Raw genomic sequence first — 21422 nt, 5'->3', positions numbered from 1 at the left:
GTATAGATGGGTATAGCGTTACCCCCTTACCCATTTGCATATGGCATAATTGAAACTCTTAACTCATAAAAAAAAACCATAAAATGAAAAATTATATAATTATTGGGCTATCACCCCAATAACAATCTATATTTGAATATTAATAAGTTTCCACCTAAAAAAGAATTATTAGTGTTTTGTTTGTCATTGATTATGAAAACATGCAATTTACTTTATTTTTTTTAACTTCTTCTACATTTATGATTTTAATTTTATTTTCGATCAGGTAAGGTAAAATATGAAAAAACTTGACTATTAAAATTTAAAAATAATAAGTTTTAGTTTATGAAAAAAAAAATTCAAATAAAAATTCATTTTCTACAGAGTAGGTCCCTCAGGCCTCAGATGCTAAAAAGAAAAAGAATAATAATAATAAAAAATATATATATATCTCCTTTATGTCTGATTATATTTTTAAGGTTCAAAAACCTTAAATTTGTCGAATATTCATTTCAGATAATACATTGGAAAAAGATCAGTTACCCCCAAATCCCAGATTCTCTGTTCAGGTTCTTTCTCTCAAAACTCTTGATCTTTTATTTTGACAATAATATCTAATTTTTATGTTAAAGTTTTGAACTTTAAAGTTGGAGTTGGGATTTGATTTCTATAATGTGATATTATGTTCTTTTTTTTTTTTTTGTTAATTTATCTTACTACTGTATCTCATATAGAATAAGAAGATAGTTTGAACCAAACTGTTCAGTATCATTTGAACATATAACTAAACTGTTTAGTATCAGTCATGTTGTCACATATGAAAAGTTGAAAACATAGTATTGAGATAAATGTGTAATTATTTGAGTAGCTTTAGCTGTAATATGATTCATGATCTAATTATTGGTTTGTTATTGACTAAAATGTGAATAATTCTAATTTTATTTTTTGGCACATAAAGATGGATCTTGTATTTTATGATTATGTAACAGTTTAAGCTAGAGAAATGGGAGGGGGGATGAAGTCTTTTTTGGAAAAGGCGTTGCCTTTTGCGGCTATGGTGATGGTGGAATGTGGTGAAGTTGGGATGATTACATTAGGCAAAGCGGCCATGAATGACGGGCTAAGCAATCTTGTATATGTTGTTTATTATAATGCACTTGGTACCATCATTCTTCTTCCAAATTTCGTCTTCCACAGCTGCAGGTTCGTGGTCTATAAGCTTTATTAGGAATTTAAAACATTTTGTAGTGTTTGATGCTTAGTTAGTTTGGACTTTGAAGCAACATTAACATTGGAATTTTTGGTTTGCAGAAATAGAAGACCCCCTCTCACTTTATCTGTCCTTTCTAAACTCTTCGGCCTTGGCCTTTTAGGGTAAGTAGTTGCATAAAAAAATACAGATTTAAGATTTCAGTTTTGAATTATGAATCATTTGATTCAAGCAGTGTTGTCAAAGACGAGCACCTCTTGCGCCTAGGCGCAAAAGGCGGGCGAGGCGCACCTCCACGCCTGAAACCCTAGGCCCAAGTTGACCATGAAAATGGCGGTCAACGACGGTCAACTGTGGTTGTCAACGGCGGTCAAAATGGTCAAATGGGTCAAGGTTCGACCAAATCTTAGATCTAATGTTTTCTGGCCAAAATGAGTGACCATAGTCATTTAAGAAGATAAAAGAAGAGAGTGAAAATATAAAATGGGGGGAAGAAAATTTATATAATTTTTTGTATATGTTTATAATAATTTGTAGTTTTTGAGTGATATGTGGTTTATAACTGACATCTGATTTTTTTTACTATTATTTTTCACTATATATAAATGTTTTATATTTATTTATTTAGTGCGCTTTTTTTTTCCGGGCGTGCGCTTTTTTTGCACCTCTCGCCTTCGCCCTATTTGGGGTCTTTGCGCTTTGAGGTCGCCTTCGCTTTTGACAACTATGGATTCGAGATATATTTTATCATTAATGGGTTGTACAGGTAAAATTAAAAGGGAGGTTAGCAAAAAAAAAATAAAATGGAAATGGGATGAACGGGTCAAAAGTTGTCCAAAATGCAAATTTAATGTATAAAACCTATCAAGTTGTTTGTTCAAAACGAATTGGAGTATTGCAAAATTTTATCTTTGTACTGCGTCTCTTATGTTGTTTGTTATCCTAGCATTTTCTCTGGTGGGAAATGTTGGATCTGCTCATTGATTTCCATATATCTGAGATGTGCAGGATCTGTCTTCTGCAGGTATGTGCATATGCGGGTATCAACTATAGCTCTCCAACTCTAGCGGCTGCATTAGGCAACTTGATTCCAGCTTTTACATTCTTGTTCGCTATAATCTTCAGGTACAAATTCATTTGTAGATATTTCACTTGAGGTGGGAAATTTGTCTAGTCTGATGGGTTTGGTCAACAGGTCAAGTTCAAGGGTAATAGTTTAGTACCAGTCGTGTAACATGTTCTTTTCTTCATCTTTTATTATTGTTTGTAAATAGTTAATGTGATTATAAAAACTATCTTGTACAGTTGTACGCCTATAACATGGTTTTTTGAGAAGACCATTTATATGAGGTTGTACCCGCGTGACATGCTTAACCCGTTTGCTTTTTGCTAAACTTTTTTTTTTTTTTTTTTGTGTTTTACCTGTGTGACTAGTTAAAGATAAACTATCCCATTTCTACCATTCTTAATTTTTTTTCAGTTTCATTATGAAGTACTACTTTCATAAGAAGTCTTAATTTTTATTCTCACTGCTCCAGTTATGTGTTAACCACTTTTCCCCATCGTTCCTCACCTCATCAATGTTTTACATTGGCTTACAGTTTATGTTGGTTTTCAATTTGGCTTCGATGATATACCTTTAGGATTGAGAAGTTTGATGTCAGAAAATCAACAAGCCAAGCAAAAGCATTAGGCACGATCATAGCTATAACAGGAGCATTCGTGATGACTTTTTATCAAGGTCCAGCTTTATTCAAGACGATTCTTGGTCATGATTCACACAAAAATCTAGTTTCATCACAACAATCAAACTGGATACTTGGGAGTTTACTTATTGGAATCACTTGCATTTGCTCTGCATCATGGAATGTTTTTCAGGTAAATTTTTTATAAATTTCTGTAGAATCTCTCTCTCTTTTAGATATCTTCTATATACTCTGGAACTTGAACTGTCAATATTTGTGTCTTACAGACGGCAACTGTAAAGGAGTACCCAGATGAAGTTACTGTGGTTTTCTTGTTTTGCTGCTTTGGGACAATCCAATGTGCAATTTTTACTCTCATATTAAAAGGAACTACTGATATTTGGATTCTGGAAACTGGTACTGAGTGGGTGTCTATTGTTTTTGCGGTAAGCAAACCACATACTTACAGGATGTTTCGATGTGCATTCTTTGTCCGAATTTGATTTATATGGCACTAATTAAATAAGCAAACTATTATTGCCATACACTGTAAAACTGAAAGGCAACAATCACTATGAATCTATGATCGCCCATCCATATGCTCCCAAAGTATTAGTGTTTATAGATAGCATGTATAATTTGGTTCCCGTATATTCTCAACAACTGATATTCATTTCCATTATAGGCAATTACAGGTACTGCAATTCGTAGCAGAGTTATAACATGGGTTCTATGCAAAAAAGGCCCGGTTTATGTGTCCATGTTCAAACCCATCTCTATGGTGATTGCAGTGATTATGGGGATGATGTTTCTTGGTGATATTCTACGTTTAGGCAGGTAAATAATCAGTAAATTCAGTAATTGGTAACGTAAGTTTCTTCATGCAGTTAGTGTTTCAAGATTAATGATGCTTAGATTGAAAGAAATGTTGACCAAAAACTTTCCTTGACTTTCTTATAGTGTAATTGGAGCACTGATAATCGCTCTAGGAGTTTATACAGTTTTATGGGGACAAGCCAAAGAGCATAGCTTGGCAATAAACGATGTTTCTAGACTCGAATCATCAACCGAAAACACCCCTCTCCTCCATAAATGAAGCATCAATCTTTCATTAGTTTCTTATTTTATATATTCATCTTTGAAACTTTTTGTTTTAAACTTTTAATATCATCATTGTAGTGTATGTAGGTAACCTACAATAATGATGTAATTGATGATGTCAATAATTTTTATTATTATCATTATACAATTATCGGCACTACATAAGGTAAAACAAGGGAAATATGTTAGCCAATTAAGAATTTATTGCATTGGGTGCTTCCAACGAATAAATTTGATGTAAATAGTTTTGTCCCACCAAAAGATAAAGATATTGTTTTCAAAGAACCTTTGGTGAATTTACAGAAGATAACTAAATAAGGATCGAACCTACCTCTGTATACCAATGCATGAAGCTTTCCAACTGATCTAATAATCCTTCCAACTAATCTAATCCTACTTGTTTATGACTTACTCCATAAAAGTCAATTTTTTAAAAAAGTTGGTAAGTCAGCCTAATACAAAACCAGCAATTACTCCAAATAGATACGATTACCAGCGGTTAAAAAATTTGGATATATAAATGCAAAAGTAAAAATAAAAAAAAATACTCATAATTGGTAATGGTTCTTTCTCTTTTACTTCTGTCAGTTTATGTACTAACTTCTCTTCTTGTATGTGTGCATCAAAAAGGTTTCCTTAAAATGTTGACGTATATCCAAACTATGCAAGCCAAGAAGATCATTATGGACGGAGATTCCAAAACACAAAACTAGCAAAAAAAATTCAAGTTCTTGAGGTATATATCATCATCCTTAACTTAATATTTCAAATTTTATTGTACATTAGATTATGTATAAAGTAGCATAAATAAGGTAGATCTTCACTTGCATGTTGTTAGATTATGATAATAATAATAATACTAGATAAAAATCAGAATATGTGGTTTTGGTTTAAGAAAATCATAACCTTGGATGTCAAAATGGAACTCAAAGATAAGATATAAAGCTATGCCAAAATGTATGTAGATAGGAAGATATCTCTTGTTTGTGTATAGCTTTATGAACGAAAAGTGTAAAAAAAAAATATGAAAATTAAACAAAGTTAAGCCTGAAAATCAACAAAAACGGCATCCAAGAGGGGAATATGATTATGAGAAACTGAACAAAAATCATGTTAGAGATTTCATTTTGACCCTTGATCTTTTTTAGTTGACAATTTATTCAACTTAATTATATGAGAAATTATAAACAATTTATATATAATCCCTAGGGCTACATATAACACACTCCATAGTCCATATAACATCAATTACTTTTACATTAACCACCATCGCCGTCTTCATCACCGTCAGCGTTGCAGACACTACCACCGCCACCTGTTGTCACCACCTGCGCCACCCGTAACCGCCATAACTATTCTTATCACCGCATTGCACGAGTATAAGTCATTTTATGTTTATTAGTATACAATAATTTTGAGACAAAGCAAACAGGGAATATGAACAATAATAGTTGGATGGATCGAGTATTTGAAATTCATTAATTAACTTCATAGATATTCTCAATTCACAAAGGCTACCATGCAAACGAGTATTACATCACCTTTTAGACATCTTTTGATATCCAGATCTACAATTGTTTACATTTTGGTGCCTTGCACACAAAAATATAATAAATTAATAACAGATTGCTAAAATTTTGATACACTAACATATAATTTTTAGAATATGCTTCGATTATTTCTTATTAAATTAGTGTAGCGTAGCATGTATTCGGGGTCAACTAAGCCCTATACTATAGGTTAAAGAAACGACAAAAACTCAAAATTGTTAAAATCAATACGAGAGAAAGTACCTACGACGTTGGTGAGATGATAGGGTGATAGGTCATAGGAGGTGATAAATCATATAGTGTGATAGTCAAATGCCTTAGCCGTATGGGCGCTGCCATCAGATTTAAAAATTCATTAAAAGTATATCGAATAACATCTCTAATGAAAGAGCATGGAATTTTAAGAACATCCACACAATTTTTATAATTTATCGATATACGGTTTTTAAGATAAAATTTTTTGAATTAATTAGAGGAATAAAATGATTTATAGAGGAGAGAAAAAAATAAGTGGTTGTGATTTGAGGAGAGAGAAAAAAATGTGTGGTTGAGATTTAAGGGTATTATAGGTATATTAAGTAGAGATGTTTAAATTAGTGAATAAAGAAGGAGGTAATTTAGGTAGTTCAAATCATTTTTTGAGATTTAAAAAAAAATGCAAAATGCTTTATAATAATGATTGGAATGGTCTAGGCATGGGGCTAGGCATGCCCATGCCTAGCGGCAAACACCGCCACCAACGTCAAGGCATGGGTTAGGCATATATATATATATATATATATATATATATATATATATATATATATATATATATATATATATATTTAAAGATTTAAGAAGGGTAGGAGAGAAAGTGAGTATGATTGGAGAAAAATAATAAAGAGATGGTGAGGCATGAAGAGTCATGGTTGCCATAGATTAGACATGACTAGGCATAAGTTAGACATGGAACAATATGACAGTATATTATGCATAGATAACTATGCATCGTTAGGCATCGTTAGGCATGGGAGTAACCATTGCCATCATCTAAGATAGTATATATAGATAAGGAAGACCCAAAGGCCAAAACTTGCAAACCACAAATGTTCATCGTCCTTATCATCATCATCTTGTTCTTATAGTTGGCGATGACACAAATGTTTTAGTATTTATTATGTGGAGCATTAAAACTGTTATAGCTAATCAAAAAGATAAAGCTATGTTTCATGAATAAACAAAAAAATGTTTTCAAAAATATACAAGGAAATGTTGTCATTGTTAAACTGTATTTGCCTATCTGGCCCCCAATTTTGTCGAAAGGCAATTTTAACTCTGAGATTATACAATTAAAAAAATTATTTACATAAATGGTCCATGTATAATCTTTCAAGTCACATCGCTCTTGTAAAACTTTAAAATGAATGGTCCCATGGACCCTACATTTCTAACACTACGGTCCTTTCTATATCCACCCTTCTCTTTTAATACCTTCTAAGCTTCTAACCCCTCAAACAAAAGTGAAATTAGCACTTTTGTTTTTAAACCAGATCCACGTTGAAGAGCCTCCCATCTTTAAAACCTAGTAGGAGGTGAAACCCCAACTAAAAACCCCCTCTATAAGACTCAAACCAGCTAAATTGGGTCAAATTTAATAGTGGTGTAATGAAAATCGTGCACTTATAAGGCCGTTTGTTTTCTCTAACCATTGAATGAATAAATAAAATGAGTAAATGGATATATAAAGTTTATAAGAATTAAGTCCATACCTTAGATTTTTTTTTATTAACTCAAAAAATAATCATTTTTAATTGATTTAATGACTCAAGTATGTTTTAATTAAATACATTAAATTAACATACAAGACCTTAGTTTGCTTATATGACAAGCTTTATAACGTGCAATAACTTAGAAACCTATTACCTAGAAGCTATCGTTTAGAAAGTATTCAAGAAAATCTTGTATAATAGTTTGTCTTCTACAAACTTTGGATAAAAATATATTATAATAAACCTTGTTACTATAAATTTCATAGAAAGAAATCCAAGATAGAAAAACTGTGATTAATTTAGTAACATTTTCTTAATGCTTTTGGGTTGATCACTTAATTTTAAGAAAAAATGATATTTTCTCGTAACCATATACCCATGTACTTCCTAGTAACATCAAGAGGAACATGACACATAGCAAAATCAAAAGCTAGGATGAGAAAAGTGGATTAGTGGATCACATGTTATGCCGTTTCCTTTTTTGGAGAATTAGTAGTAGGAAGATGTTAGAAAATTTTTTTTATATCATTTCCATTTCTAAATAATCTTAGAAAAGCAAGGGTGGTTCTTTAAATCATAAGTGGTGGAATTATTGGATATTTGGGCAAAGCTTTCATTATCTTGGCCATGTCAATTGTTTGTCCCATAAGTTGATAGTTGGCCCATCTTACGTAAGCTATAATTGTTCCATTTTTATTATACTAAAACCACTAGATGCACCAATTATGCTCTCTAGTCTCAACCCATTTTTTCAAGCAAAAAAAAAAAACAGATCACAGACGTACTCGTCGTGAAATATATATATATATATATGGCTGGCGACCGGAGATACTACTGTTACAAGGATGTCCTGCCATTCGCCGCCATGGTCACCATGGAGTGCTTCAACGTTGGACTTAATACCTTGTACAAAGCTGCCACACTCCGTGGAATGAGCTATCATGTTTTTATAGTTTACTCCTATGCGGTCGCGGCCTTTCTCCTCCTGCCGGCACCCTTCTTTTCCAACAGGCCAGTACTTTTCTTCATATCTTTTCGTTGCTAATTTATTCGACAAATTGATTACCAAGTAATTAATTTTTGTCAAATTAATGAAAACAGATCAAGGGTGCTTCCTTCAGTGAATTTCTCAATAGTTAGCAAAATCGGACTTTTAGGAATCATTGGGTAATATTTATTTCTTAGATATATATGATCATGTATGGCTGGATGATGTTACCTATGTGTATGGATTGACTTATATACGAGTACTATTTTGTGAGCAGATGTACATCACAGATCATGGGATATACCGGAATTATTTACAGCTCGCCAACGTTAGCTTCTGCCATCAGTAATCTTGTTCCTGCTTTTACCTTCATCCTTGCCGTTACTTTCAGGTTCTCTCCCCTTGAATTGCGACACACTTGTATATACATTCATATTTGTGACATAATGTGCCAAAAGCCTCTGCCTAATGGCTTGAAACATGGATTTCTTTTTAGCAAACTTTGTTAATTACGAGTACTTTCCTATGGCACGTGCGCACACGTCTTAATCAAAATAACAGAACCGAAACCTGCTAAAAAACTTGTCACTACATTAGTCCATTCGGTCATTAGATATTGTTTATCTAGTGTATTGTCCAACAGAATGTCGTCCTTTTCTAGCCACTGTAGTTGATATTTTGTGGACTTGCTAGTCATGACCCACTTGCTTTTAATTGTATGGCCAAAAACAGGATGGAGACATTATCTTTTTCAAAGAAAAGTACCCGGGCGAAGTGTTTGGGCACAATTGTGTCTGTAACTGGTGCGTTTGTTGTCACACTTTACAAAGGTCCCAAGATTATTTGGAATATATCCTCTTCACCTTCTGGTTCTATGCCGGTTTCCCTGGGCTCTTCACAACCAAACTGGGCTCTCGGTGGCCTATTTCTAACTTCCGAGTATATCTTGGTCCCGTTGTGGTACATCGTGCAGGTACAATTGCACCCCTCTAGCGTGACGAGAGATTAAAGATCTATGGCAATCTAGACACACAAAAAAAAAAAAACAAAAACTTATATATATTTATAAATGAGCTAATTCATGTTATTTATCTCAAATGGGTCCCACTCAAACAAGAGCTATAAAGAAAATCAATCAAGTGGGTTGAATGAAAATTGAGTGAAGTTCATATATAGTTCATAAAACCTCATTATTCGCGAATTAATATGATTATTACTATATTTATCTACGTATAACAATCTTTACTATAACATGGGGAGTAATATTTACAAAAAGAATGAGCTAATGAGCTCGGTTGGGTGGCATGTCTAAAACAGGTAAAGAAAAAATTCACACAAGTCCAAATGAGTGCAGTTGATACGAACCACTTTCGTTATCAAAATTATGATCAGATAAATTATGTTTTCAACATTTTAATAAACAAGGTAAAAAAATATACAATTTTCAACAAAAAAAAAACCTTTTGAAGGTTTAATTATATATGTTGTAAAAATGCACTTTGAATAAACTAAGACCCGTTTGGCCCGTTTAACCAACTTCTGTGTTTAGAAGTTCCCCTATTAATCCTTTTCGTTTTTCCTTCCATTTATAAAAGATATATAACTCAAATTGAATCATTCATAGGTAATCTAAGAGAAATTGTCACCTTAAAGTTTTTATTATAGTCATGTTGGATGTGTTAGTCATTTGTATAAACATCAAAACGTTAACACTTGAAATATTAACACTTGAAATATTAACGAGTCAGCTCAAACTACCTTAAAATAAAAATAAATTAAATTAATGCAGCCCCTAGGACTCCACTTAAAGTGCATAAAAAAAAAAAAATTTGTACCATTTATAATCAAAGGTCCACCCTGAATTTTATGGTAAGTGTACAACTATTTAATGCATCTTAAGTGTAGTCTTTACGGTCGCGTTTAGCAAAAACACCTGAAGTTTTAATAAGTATAACTGTTTCGACGAAGTCATTTTGACCCTTAATCAATCATCTCACCCCACCTATTAGAGAAAACATTAGGAGGTTTCGAAAACTTACTTTCCTAACTTGGTCCCGGACTCCCGGCCAGTTATAATTTGTGATAAGAGTATCCGGTTTAGGGATCTTATGGCGTAAGTAAGGAGGTTGATATATGAAATAAAAATAACACTTGATCATGCAGACACAAATCATGAAAGAGTATCCAGCAGAGTTGACGGTGGTGTTCTTTTACAATTTAATAGTCAGCATTTTGGCTGCAATTGTGGCCTCTTTTACTGAACCAGATTCAAGTGCTTGGAAAATCAAGCCAGATATAGCCTTAGCTTCAATTTTGTGTTCAGTGAGTACTATAAAATGCAGTTGACTTTGAGGTTTTTATTCGAGTCTGTGTAAACAGGTTTTTGTTGATTTCTTGATTTGTGCAGGGTGTGCTTGGTTCGTGTTTGAACAATAGTGTACATACGTGGGCATTACGCCTAAAAGGCCCATTATTTGTTTCCATGTTTAAGCCGTTGTCAATTGCTATAGCGGTCGTCATGGGTGTTATGTTCCTTGGGGATGACCTCTATCTTGGAAGGTATGACAACCCTTTGACCAGTCAACTAATCACCAATGTGCTCTTTTTGTGTGTTTTTATGAGAAGATAGAATATGCGTTAACTAAATTGTATATGTATGTCCAGTGTGATTGGAGCAGCAATAATATCAATTGGATTCTATACGGTGATGTGGGGCAAAGCGAAAGAAGATGCAATAAAAGCTGAAGTTGTAAATTTGGAGTCATCCTCCACACCAAGATCACCCTTATTGCAGTATTACAAGGACGAGGACGTGGAAAGAAGATAAGTTAAACGTTTTATCATCTGTAATATATCGATCGTGTTACTATGGTAACATTGTACATAATAGTAGTACATGATTATTGGTTTTCATTTTGGTCAAGAAGTAATGCTTTTGAAGTCTTTGATGTTGTTACGGAAGAAAACCTTTTAAAAATAAAAGCAAGATAAAAAGTATAGAAAGTTATACCTGAATATATAGTGAAATTCATTCGTGGAGGAAACTTCTAATCAAACATGACAATAATGTAAGTTACATGGAATACGTACGTAAGCAAAGTCACCGAAGTCAGAACCATGCTTTTGATTGCAAAATGTGCCTAAGAGATAACTGATTCTTTTAACTTGACCTATCAAGTTGTTTCAACTTGAGGGAATCTCCTTCCAGATAACAAACTTGAAGCAGAATATCGGAGGATCTAGTAGGGTCGGTTATGTTGGGAATTTTGTGTATTCGAGTTTGAATTAATTTTCAAGAGATTGGTGATATATACATAAATTTTGTAATCACCTTTTAAATATAGCAATTCGTCTTTACACATTTCGGGTATTGTGATATTTGCAAAATTAAGATTTTGTTTATAGATAATGGTTAAAAGTAACCAATGGATAATAGCCCGGTGGCCACCAGTCGTCACTCCCAGGGATCTTAAGTTCGAGTCTTCTCAAAGGTAAACTTGAGATAATCAAGAGATTATTAAGTGGTTGAGATTCATCCGGACACAAACTTGGCTGGGAGATTAGTAGATACCAAATGATACATGGGATCAAAACTCTCATCCAAAAATCCAATTAGCTTGATAATGATTAAAAGTCGTTGAACTACTGCGTACTGAGCCTAGCTTGGTCCATAAGACCCATTTCTTTTTAGCCAAGGTGCCTAGTTGGGCTTCCTGAGAGCCGATCCTTCTTACAAAAAGAAAAAGAGAATTAAGACGAACGTAGAAGCCCGATAATCCTTCCTTTAGCTGATCCAGACATGACTACATGAGTATCTATATTCACAATTAAATGGTAAACAAAAGAAAAAGTTTAATGAGTATGACCAGCCACTTTGATCCAAAATGTAGCAGTATAACTAGGTTTTTATCCGCCCATGGTCGATTTTAGTTATATTTCTTGGTCACTCTCAAAATATTTGCCTAGAATAAAGATTGAAATTGAGACCTCTTATGAAAACTACTTACCGCTATACTACTGTAATATTTTGCATACCTAATGATTTTTTTGACAAACGGTCTTGGTATCAAAACTAACTTATTAACAAAGCGTTAGCTATTTTTCAAAGGAAGATAATTGTGTTGTAACATGATTAAGTGTAAACAAATTCCCGTGAAAAGAAAAGACTATGATATAATAGTTTTGTTATACACAATTTAATACTCAATATGTGAATTCTGGTAAAACTATGTATGGGGGACCGATTATACTTGTACATTGACTTTCTTTTGAATCACAATAGCAATTGTTATATGTTATGTTGGTCCTATGAATACATCGTCTTCTGAATATTCTTTTAGATATAAAGTAAATATTATAAGGGCGTGGTCCTTATTCATTAAAAGTATCTAAAAAATACTTACTCAAATAGACAAAATCAATGACAGTGATATAAAATCTTGGGCTCTGAGGAAAAGAAAAATGTGAATTATATCAAATACTGTATGCAACAAACAAACATATATATATAAGTAACACAGGCGCAAACATGGCTAGTAGCAACCGATCAAGATACAACAAGTGTTACAAAAACGTACTGCCGTATGTAGCGTTGATCAGCATGGAGTGCACCAACGTGGGGCTCAACACCTTGTACAAAGCCGCAACTCTTAAAGGGATGAGTTTCCAAGTGTTTATGGTCTACTGTTACGCTTTGGCGGCCTTCCTACTCCTTCCAGCTCCCTTCTTTTCTTTCAGGTGAACCACGCCCAACTTTCTTTTCTGGGATTGTTAATTTGATTTTAGGCAATTAGCGACGGATTTGGGGGCAGTACTAATAGATGTTTTCGTGCCTTTTATTATTACTACAAAAAAAAAAAAAAAACAGATCAAGGGTGCTTCCTCCGGTGAATTTCTCGATCATTAGCAAAACACTCTTTTTGGGATTCATCGGGTAATTTTCTTTATTTTTTTAATAATATTAGTTGATGCCACTTAGGCTTTTTTTATTTATTTATTTATTAGCCACTGACTTTTCATTAACTCGTCAACTTTTTATTATCATTAACCTTGTGACTCGGGATCGGATCGGCGAGTGGGGGAGTCACGAGTTTTTAAAAACTCGGATCGGAATTAGGGAGAACTCGGATCAGGTTTTTATATAGAAAATTTATATTTTTTAAAATTATATGGAATAAACTTCAAACTTAAAACATAATTGTTTAAAAACTTTAATATAATTATTCAAAGTTCAGGCTTCATTCATTAGAATTATAAACTTAAACCAATTAAACATTTTCTTTTTAACAAAAAAAAAAACAACTTTGACCAAAGTTGACCCGAGTTTTGACCTGATCCAGCCGATTCTTGACCGATCCACCCGATTTTTGACCGAACTAGACGAGTTTGACCGAGTTTTGACCTGATTCCAGCCAACTCAACCCGTTTAACCCCCGATTCCGATCCCGAGTTCCCGACCGAGTTTTACAACACTGGCTACTTGTATTAAAATTAGTTGGGCAACAATAGTGAGCATAGATGAGTGGAATATTATTTGTAGTGTGACATTTACATTTATGCTAGTGGTTGAAGAAAATGAAGTGATTAAAAGTACATTTTAACCATGATATTAGTTTTAACTTTTAAGTGGATAAGGTGAAGTACTCATCGATAATGAGGCAAATGTGACTAGGGATGGAAAAAAAAAACTCTACACGACGGGACAACCTGATACCTGTTGAGAATACCTGTTACCTGAACCTGTTCTATAAGGGACTGTCATGTCTACCCCGACCCAACCCGATATCAATACTTTTATCTATGTACTTATAAGTGATTAGTTTTGAATGTATATTGCATCTTTGTATATACAATGTTACACACGGGTGTTTGGTATGATGGAATGGAAAGAGGAGAAAGAGAATGAGACATGCTTCCCTTGTTTGGTTACACCGGAGAATGAAATCGAGAATGAAAAAGTGAGAATGGTTTTCATTCTCTCCATTCTCTACAAATTGTAAGGAATGGTTGGGAATGGAAAAAAAAAATCTTTTTTTTTATGATATTATATGTGTTAATATTGATTGTTAATTAAATTTTGTATGTCTCTTATATCCAATCTCTATTTGTACAAGGCACCACAATCCATTTTCTTTTCAAACACTCATTCTTTTTGTCACTATTTTTATTCTCTATTACATTTTCATTCCTTATGATTCTCTTTTACCAAACACTTTTTGTACCTATATTCCATAACTTGCACATCCATTTCTCATAACATCAGGAGCAAGTAGTACCTTTATCAAATCACACAAGTTTTGGTTATTATTCTTGAAAAATAGATATCCTTATCAGGTCAAGTTTCGGGTTTTGGGCATAATTTTATCCCCTATGGTGTCCCCGATAAGGTACCTGATGAGTGTCGGGTCGGGTTTGGATTGCATATTTCTTATCGAGTTCGGGTTTGGAACTACTTGTCTCGAACCCGACCTGTAAAATAGGTTTTTGAGTGAGAAAGTAGGTATTGGTGTGGAAAGTAGATATTGGTGGGGAAAGTAGGTATTGGTAGGGAAAATAGGTATTAATGAAGAATTAGATTTTTATATATATGAAAGTGTTCTTTTACAAATGGGGGTGGAAGAGGTTTATATACATTTATCCTAATTTCACTAATACCCCTTCCACTTAGATAATTACAATTAAACACCACAATTTATAAAGCTAACAATCTCCCCCTTGTTGTTGAATTGTAAATCATGCATCGTCTTCAATCTTTAAATAAACATGATGAGCCCATTTGTTGAAAATCTTCAATGTTGAGAGGACATTGAAGCTTTCTTATTGTCTTCAACGTCTTGCATCAACCTTGACTTTGAATCTTCTCAACAAACATATTGATTTGACGATGACTTATAAAATCTTGATCTTTTCTTGAAACTTTGAATTCTTTTGGAAGCATCTTTGAAATTTTGGTAACTTTTGAGCTTTGACGACTTGAACTTTTGAATTTTGATTTCAACTTGGTGTTGCTTGAAGAAGTAACTTGATTCTTTGAGTAGCGTGCGGAAGCTTGGTTTTGACTTTGAATTCTTTGAGTTCTTATGTTATGCGGAAGCTTGGTTATCATTGAATTCTCTTGGCAATGCGGAAGCTTGGTTTTGGAAGGTGGAAATTTGGTTTGACTTTAAAACTACATTTCTTGATCTAACTTTTCTTGGAATCAACAATCATCATGGAGCATTTTATCCCTTGATCAATTAATTCTTGCTCCCCCTCAAACAAACAACTATCTCGGAGCAACTTATCATTTCAATGATTAATCTTCAATTTCTAGCTCCCCCTTAAGTTGAGCATAATCTTCGAAGCAAGTAATCAAACTGCCTATGTGCTCCCCCTCAAACTGATAATCAATCTTTTCGAACTTTGACCAATTATTTGAATCTCATCAAAACTTTAATCGAACTTGGGTATTCAAACTGAACTATCTTTGAAGCTTTTACTTGAACTCATTGTTTCTTCGGATATCACAGCTACCCTTATTCAAAAGTGCTTAGTTATTCAATTTCTTCAATCATTCTTGAATTCTTTCCAAGTCTTTTAAATCTATCAACCATTTTATCTCTATCTCTCCCCCTCATGATGAATGTGAGAACCACGTTCATCATGCATAATCGGTTGAAGTATAGTGGTATTGGTTTGGAATAAAGGAAAAACTTTGGTTATAAAAACGATTTTCGAACGGGTTATACACAGAAGTGTGTATAAGCCATATCACAACTACCTACTTGAATCCAGACGTTGGAACCCATGTGACGGTGGGTCCAACTGGATATTTGAAAAGAGAAGTAGGAGGTTGTGCATAGTCAAGCACTTTTTGTACACGAGGGTGAATGATTCGTGGTGCAAACTTAAGTAACTCAGAGAGAGAGTACTTGATGGGAGTGCTTTTAGGTTTTGTGTTGGGTTTACTATGAGAGAACCAGCCATATTGATCTCTATAGCAAATGATTCCGGTGGTGGAATCCTTGAATATCTGGCAATGGCTGTTTAGAGGCTTGAGGGGAGGTCTGGTCTTGCGAGGTATGTAATATGGTTTCATTTGCTTTGAGGGTAGGATTAGGTTTAGGTAGAAGAGGTTTTGTTTTGGTGGAATGAGATTCTTTCGAGAATTTGGGAGTGGTATGAGCTGGTTTGGAAGATGGTTGTGGGTGTTTATTGTTTTGGTGAGATGGTTTGGTATTATGAGGATTTGTTTTGGTTTTGGAGGAAGGGTGTTGCTTGGTATTGTTTGATGATTTTAGGTGTTTGTGGTTTGATTGAGCATATGAAGGAATGGATTTTATTTTAGTTGGAGATGGAATGGTTTGGTTGGGAAGAGGTGATTCTGAAGCATGAGTTGAATGAGGATTCACAGGATCTGACTTGGTTGCAAGTTGAGTTTACAAAGACAAGGAATGAGCTTTAAGTTGTTGTTGCAAAACAAGTTCCTTAATTTGGGTTTCAAGGTTGGTTTCAATGAGATCTTTGGGTGAAATATCCAACTCATTTATTAATTTGAAAATCTTTGATTGCAAATGATCATTTTCTTTTTGAAGACTTTCCATGTAGGACAAAATGAGATCATATGCAGATTTGAGTTCTTTGTTATCAGATCTGACTCGGTCAAGTTCAGATTGAAGACTTTCGATGGTAGACAAACTGGGATTATTGGCAGATTTGAGCTGTTTGTTTTCAGATTTGAGTTGCTTAATTTCAAGTTGAAACATATTGTGTTCTGTCACAATCGTTTTAAATGTATTCACATTGACTTGTTTTTCCTCAAAAATAACCACTCCACATGGAAACGAATTGGTACAACACATACAAATGTGATTATCATGACGACGTATTTCTTCCCAACTTGGCTCTTCACCCATTAAAAGATCTAACACCGTCTCAACAAATTCATTCGGTATAATAGTTGACATTTGCAGGGTTTTGGGATTCAAGAACAAATATGAACTAATATCGGTTTTCGAGGGGAAAATTTGACAGAGTAACTTTTCCTCAAAAGAAGGATTAGAGAACTAATACCGGTTTTGGAGTAAACCAGGTATTTAAACAAACAACCACACAACAAATCTCAACAGAAACCGGTTTTGAGAAAATGCTTTATTTATACCGGTATTCGTAAATAGTGTACAAATACCGGTTTTCAAGAACAAAATTGGACAAAATTTCAGTTAAGAAAATGATTAATATAAGAACAAATACCGGTTTTGGAGGAAACCAGGTATTAATACATTCAAACACAACCACACACCACAATCCTTAAGTAATACCGGTATTCGGCAAATACTTCACAAATACCGGTTTTCGTGGAAAACCTTGAAGGTTATAACGAGTTGAATAATGAAGAATAAAAGAACTTAATACCGGTTTTGGGATAAACCAGGTATTATAGAAGCCAAAGTATGAAACTCTAAGTAATTATCAACTAATACCGGTTTTCTAAAAAGAACTTCAGAAATACCGGTTTTCGAAATGTCAAATGAAGATTATGACAAGTAGGTAAATAGATTAGTATGTTAACTAATACCAGTTTTGATGTAAACCAGGTATTTTAAGTAAATTAAATTTTCCTTAAAGTAATGGAAAACCGGTAAGAAACCCGGTATGAAAGCCGGTAACAAAACCGGTAGGAAAACCAGTATTAAAACTGAAATAATCGAATCTTGCAACAATGATGTAAAAGGTCCGGATTTTGCACCTTGGGTTCTGATACCAAATGTAAAATAGGTTTTTGAGTGAGAAAGTAGGTATTGGTGTGGAAAGTAGATATTGGTGGGAAAGTAGGTATTGGTAGGGAAAATAGGTATTAATGAAGAATTAGATTTTTATATATATGAAAGTGTTCTTTTACAAATGGGGTGAAAGAGGTTTATATACATTTATCCTAATTTCACTAATACCCCTTCTACTTAGATAATTACAATTAAAAACCACAATTTATAAAGCTAACACGACCCATTGTCATTCCTAAATGTGACAACAAAAAAAAGTGCAGATTTCATGTTAAGTCAAAGGGTTTAGTGGAAATGATCGGGTGGGATAATAGTGGACCGTTAGTGATCCCAACTTGTTAAAAAAATATTACTTGACATATAACGCAAGGTCTTAATCAGTCTGTATGAACAAAATTATAGATATTTTTATGGGTTATGTGTGGATTCAATATTAATTTACTTTTAGAAAGAAAGTTTATATTAATTTGCTGAGTTTGTGACTAGATGTATGGCACAGATCTTGGGATACACCGGAATAATTTATAGTTCGCCCACGCTATCTTCTGCCATCAGCAATCTCGTTCCTGCTTTTGCATTCATCCTTGCTATTATATTCAGGTTTGAAACATACCTAAAAGAGCTTGTCTAACAACCAAATTGTCACAAACCACAATTTGGCATCATTTGCGATGCATATGACATTAATCGGCTATTTTGTACATGGTGCAAAAGTAAATACCAGTAAAAATGGTGCAAGATGTCTCGTCGTTGCAAAAACTCAAACTTGATGAAACCTGACATCGATCAGACCCACTCTTTAAGTGACCATACTCGTAGCCAATGCTTATTTGATGCTGATTCTGGGACACCTGTTAATCTCTAATATTGTTTTTAAAATCGGAGACCCTAACTTTTTCGTGCATCAATTTATATCCAAATATATAACACAGGATGGAGAAACTATCTTTTTCCACCAATAGTACTCGTGTAAAGATTTTGGGCACAATTGTATCCATATCAGGTGCATTTGTTGTGACACTTTACAAAGGTCCCAAGATTATTTGGGGTTTATCTCCAGCCTCTCATTCTCCATCTGTTGTTTCCCTTGGTTCTTCACAACATAATTGGGCTCTTGGCGGTCTGTTATTTACCTCTGAGTACATTTTGCTCGCAATGTGGTACATCGTGCAGGTATGACTCCCACTGTACGCTTTATGTATACATCATACCTGCACACACACACACTACACATTTATCGTAGCTAGCAAGGTCTTAATTAGTGCCATTAAAAAGGTTCTTATTCTTATTAGAACACTCCTGACTTACATATACTCCAGGCTCCATCCCACCTCAGATAGTTTGGTTATCAATTTCATTTTTCATAAACATTTTGGGCATAAATGATTACTGGTTTTCTATACAACCATCGGCTCTAATTGCCTCAATTAAATTGTGAATGTACAACACCTGTTTATAAAGACAATACAATAATGTATTTTTTAAGAAATTAAAAATGATTAAGTTATAACTGCAGGGCTAGAAGCAGAGTTAGTACCGGACCTAACAGTGGCTTAACATATTAAACCAGTACTAGTTATAGCAACCTTCAGGATAAACTTCCAATAGTAATGTGTATAATTGGACGGCCTAACCATGCTTAGGGTTCTGCTTGGTAAACAAAGTTTAAAAGGGGTGTTTGGGTCAAGTTTATAACATAATACTATTGGGCAAAGCCTTATTTGTGCATCTCTAGGTCCGTATTTGAGTATGTCCGGTCAACATGGAATATGATATATAGTTTGATGGGTGCAGACACAGATATTAAAGGAGTATCCAGCAGAATTGACACTCGTGTTCGTTTACAACTTAGAAGTGAGCATTATTTCTGCAATAGTAGGGGCTTTCACAGTTTCAGATTCAAGTTCTTGGAGGATCAAGCCTGATATAGCCTTGGTCTCGATTTTGTGCTCAGTGAGTACCTAAATGCATTGATCACTTTCCATGGTTTGTTAATCAGTTTGATGGTGTCTAAATGGGTTTGGTGGGTTCTTCGAGTCATGCAGGCCGTTTTTGGTATGTGTTTGAACAGTGGTGTGCATGCGTGGACATTACATTTGAAAGGGCCCTTATTTGTTGCCATGTTTAAGCCAACCTCGATAGTTGTTGCAATTGTCATGGGAGTCATTTTTCTTGGAGATGATCTCTACTTTGGAAGGTAATGCGACCCCTTGGCCATTTTCACCACGAAACATTTTGTGTTATTGTGTCTTATCGTACTAAAGTGTATAAGTTTATGCAGTGTGGTTGGTGCAATGATCTTATCAATTGGGTTTTATATGGTGATGTGGGGAAAAGCGAAAGAGGATACAATGAAAGACGATGTTGTAAACTCATATGTATCCTCGACATCAAGATCTCCATTGTTGCAGTACTACAAGAATGAGGACGAGTAGACAAAATGAAACTCCCCATTATAACATTGTTTATAATATAACAATCAAGCACTTAGTTTGAATGGTTCCCTTGTAAATGATCATACAAGAGTTGTATAACGTCCTGCCATTAGAGAAACAGAAATCATTTTTCATATTGTATAATTATTAGTTTCCTAATTGAAGTACTTAAGCCAGAATATCACATTGAACAAGTGATAAAGTAAATGAGACCAAAAGTTAAAAAGCCGAGTTGAAAGAAAAGAGAAAGAGATCAAAGTGAAGTCCGGAGGGTAAAAACTTGGTGAGAAAGATGATCTATGGATCAATAGGACTGGACCTGTGGTGTTTCTGATGTGTGAAGTTTTAAATAGTTTTTGTAACATGCTGATAAATGTTGGCGGTCCATGGACCATCTTCTTATCCAACTTTATATTTTGTGAATGTTGTAACAATATTTTAGTTAGTTTTTGTAACAATGTTTAAGCATAAAGTTACACCTAAAGTAATGAGGGTTGATGTTAGGTCAGAATTGGGTTTAAGGGATGTGAATGTGTGCGAAAGACTAGTCAATTTGTAGCCTCGAATGAAGCGTTTGTTGTGTGTGTTTTGTTGGTAGGAGTGGGAATAGCCTCCATTCCTCAAATGAGGATTTGAGGTCACAATTTATCCTGGGTGCCATGAGAATGTGGAAGGCTGTGAAAGAATAATTGAATTTTGGAAAAATGTTAATAAGAAGCAGAGGAGAGAAGACCTGTAAGGCAATGGCTTGCTATTTTCAATCGGAAATGGCAATGTAAAACAGTAAAAGAAAATGAAGTTGTCCTCTTTTTTTCTGGGAACCTGCCCCACCAATAACTAAGATTGCTTAGGGTATCACTAGTTGCGCTCCATTTAGCATATCTTTGTTGATACTTGATAGGTTACCGTTGCAAGGGAACATTTCTAAAAAGATCTATGTATCTTTACAACGTAGTGATGAGATG

General features: G+C 34.1%; 3 protein-coding genes across 3 annotated transcripts; all 3 read left to right on the top strand.

Annotated features, from left to right (window-relative positions):
• The first annotated feature begins 448 nt into the window (after window positions 1–448).
• On the top strand, window positions 449–4123 carry LOC122579132 (WAT1-related protein At3g28050-like). Its single transcript, XM_043751239.1, has 8 exons — window positions 449–548; window positions 969–1182; window positions 1291–1353; window positions 2198–2314; window positions 2833–3067; window positions 3162–3320; window positions 3560–3711; window positions 3835–4123. Exons 2-8 carry the CDS (start codon window positions 983–985, stop codon window positions 3968–3970), a joined length of 1062 nt encoding a protein of 353 aa, XP_043607174.1. The 5' UTR covers window positions 449–548; window positions 969–982; the 3' UTR covers window positions 3971–4123.
• A 3871-nt stretch (window positions 4124–7994) lies between these two features.
• Window positions 7995–11204, top strand: LOC122578518 (WAT1-related protein At3g28050-like). The gene is made up of 7 exons (XM_043750493.1): window positions 7995–8284; window positions 8375–8440; window positions 8539–8652; window positions 8994–9234; window positions 10425–10583; window positions 10669–10820; window positions 10926–11204. The coding sequence occupies exons 1-7, from the start codon at window positions 8085–8087 to the stop codon at window positions 11086–11088; spliced, it is 1095 nt and encodes a 364-aa protein (XP_043606428.1). The 5' UTR covers window positions 7995–8084; the 3' UTR covers window positions 11089–11204.
• A 1511-nt stretch (window positions 11205–12715) lies between these two features.
• On the top strand, window positions 12716–20613 carry LOC122579484 (WAT1-related protein At3g28050-like). Its single transcript, XM_043751666.1, has 7 exons — window positions 12716–12998; window positions 13129–13194; window positions 18509–18622; window positions 18955–19195; window positions 19817–19975; window positions 20068–20219; window positions 20304–20613. Exons 1-7 carry the CDS (start codon window positions 12790–12792, stop codon window positions 20455–20457), a joined length of 1095 nt encoding a protein of 364 aa, XP_043607601.1. The 5' UTR covers window positions 12716–12789; the 3' UTR covers window positions 20458–20613.
• Window positions 20614–21422: the final 809 nt, after the last annotated feature.

Source organism: Erigeron canadensis, chromosome 8 (assembly GCF_010389155.1).
Source record: "Erigeron canadensis isolate Cc75 chromosome 8, C_canadensis_v1, whole genome shotgun sequence".
NCBI lineage: Eukaryota > Viridiplantae > Streptophyta > Magnoliopsida > Asterales > Asteraceae > Erigeron > Erigeron canadensis.
The sequence above is the reverse complement of the archived record's forward strand: the minus strand, read 5'-3'. Positions and strand labels throughout refer to the sequence as shown.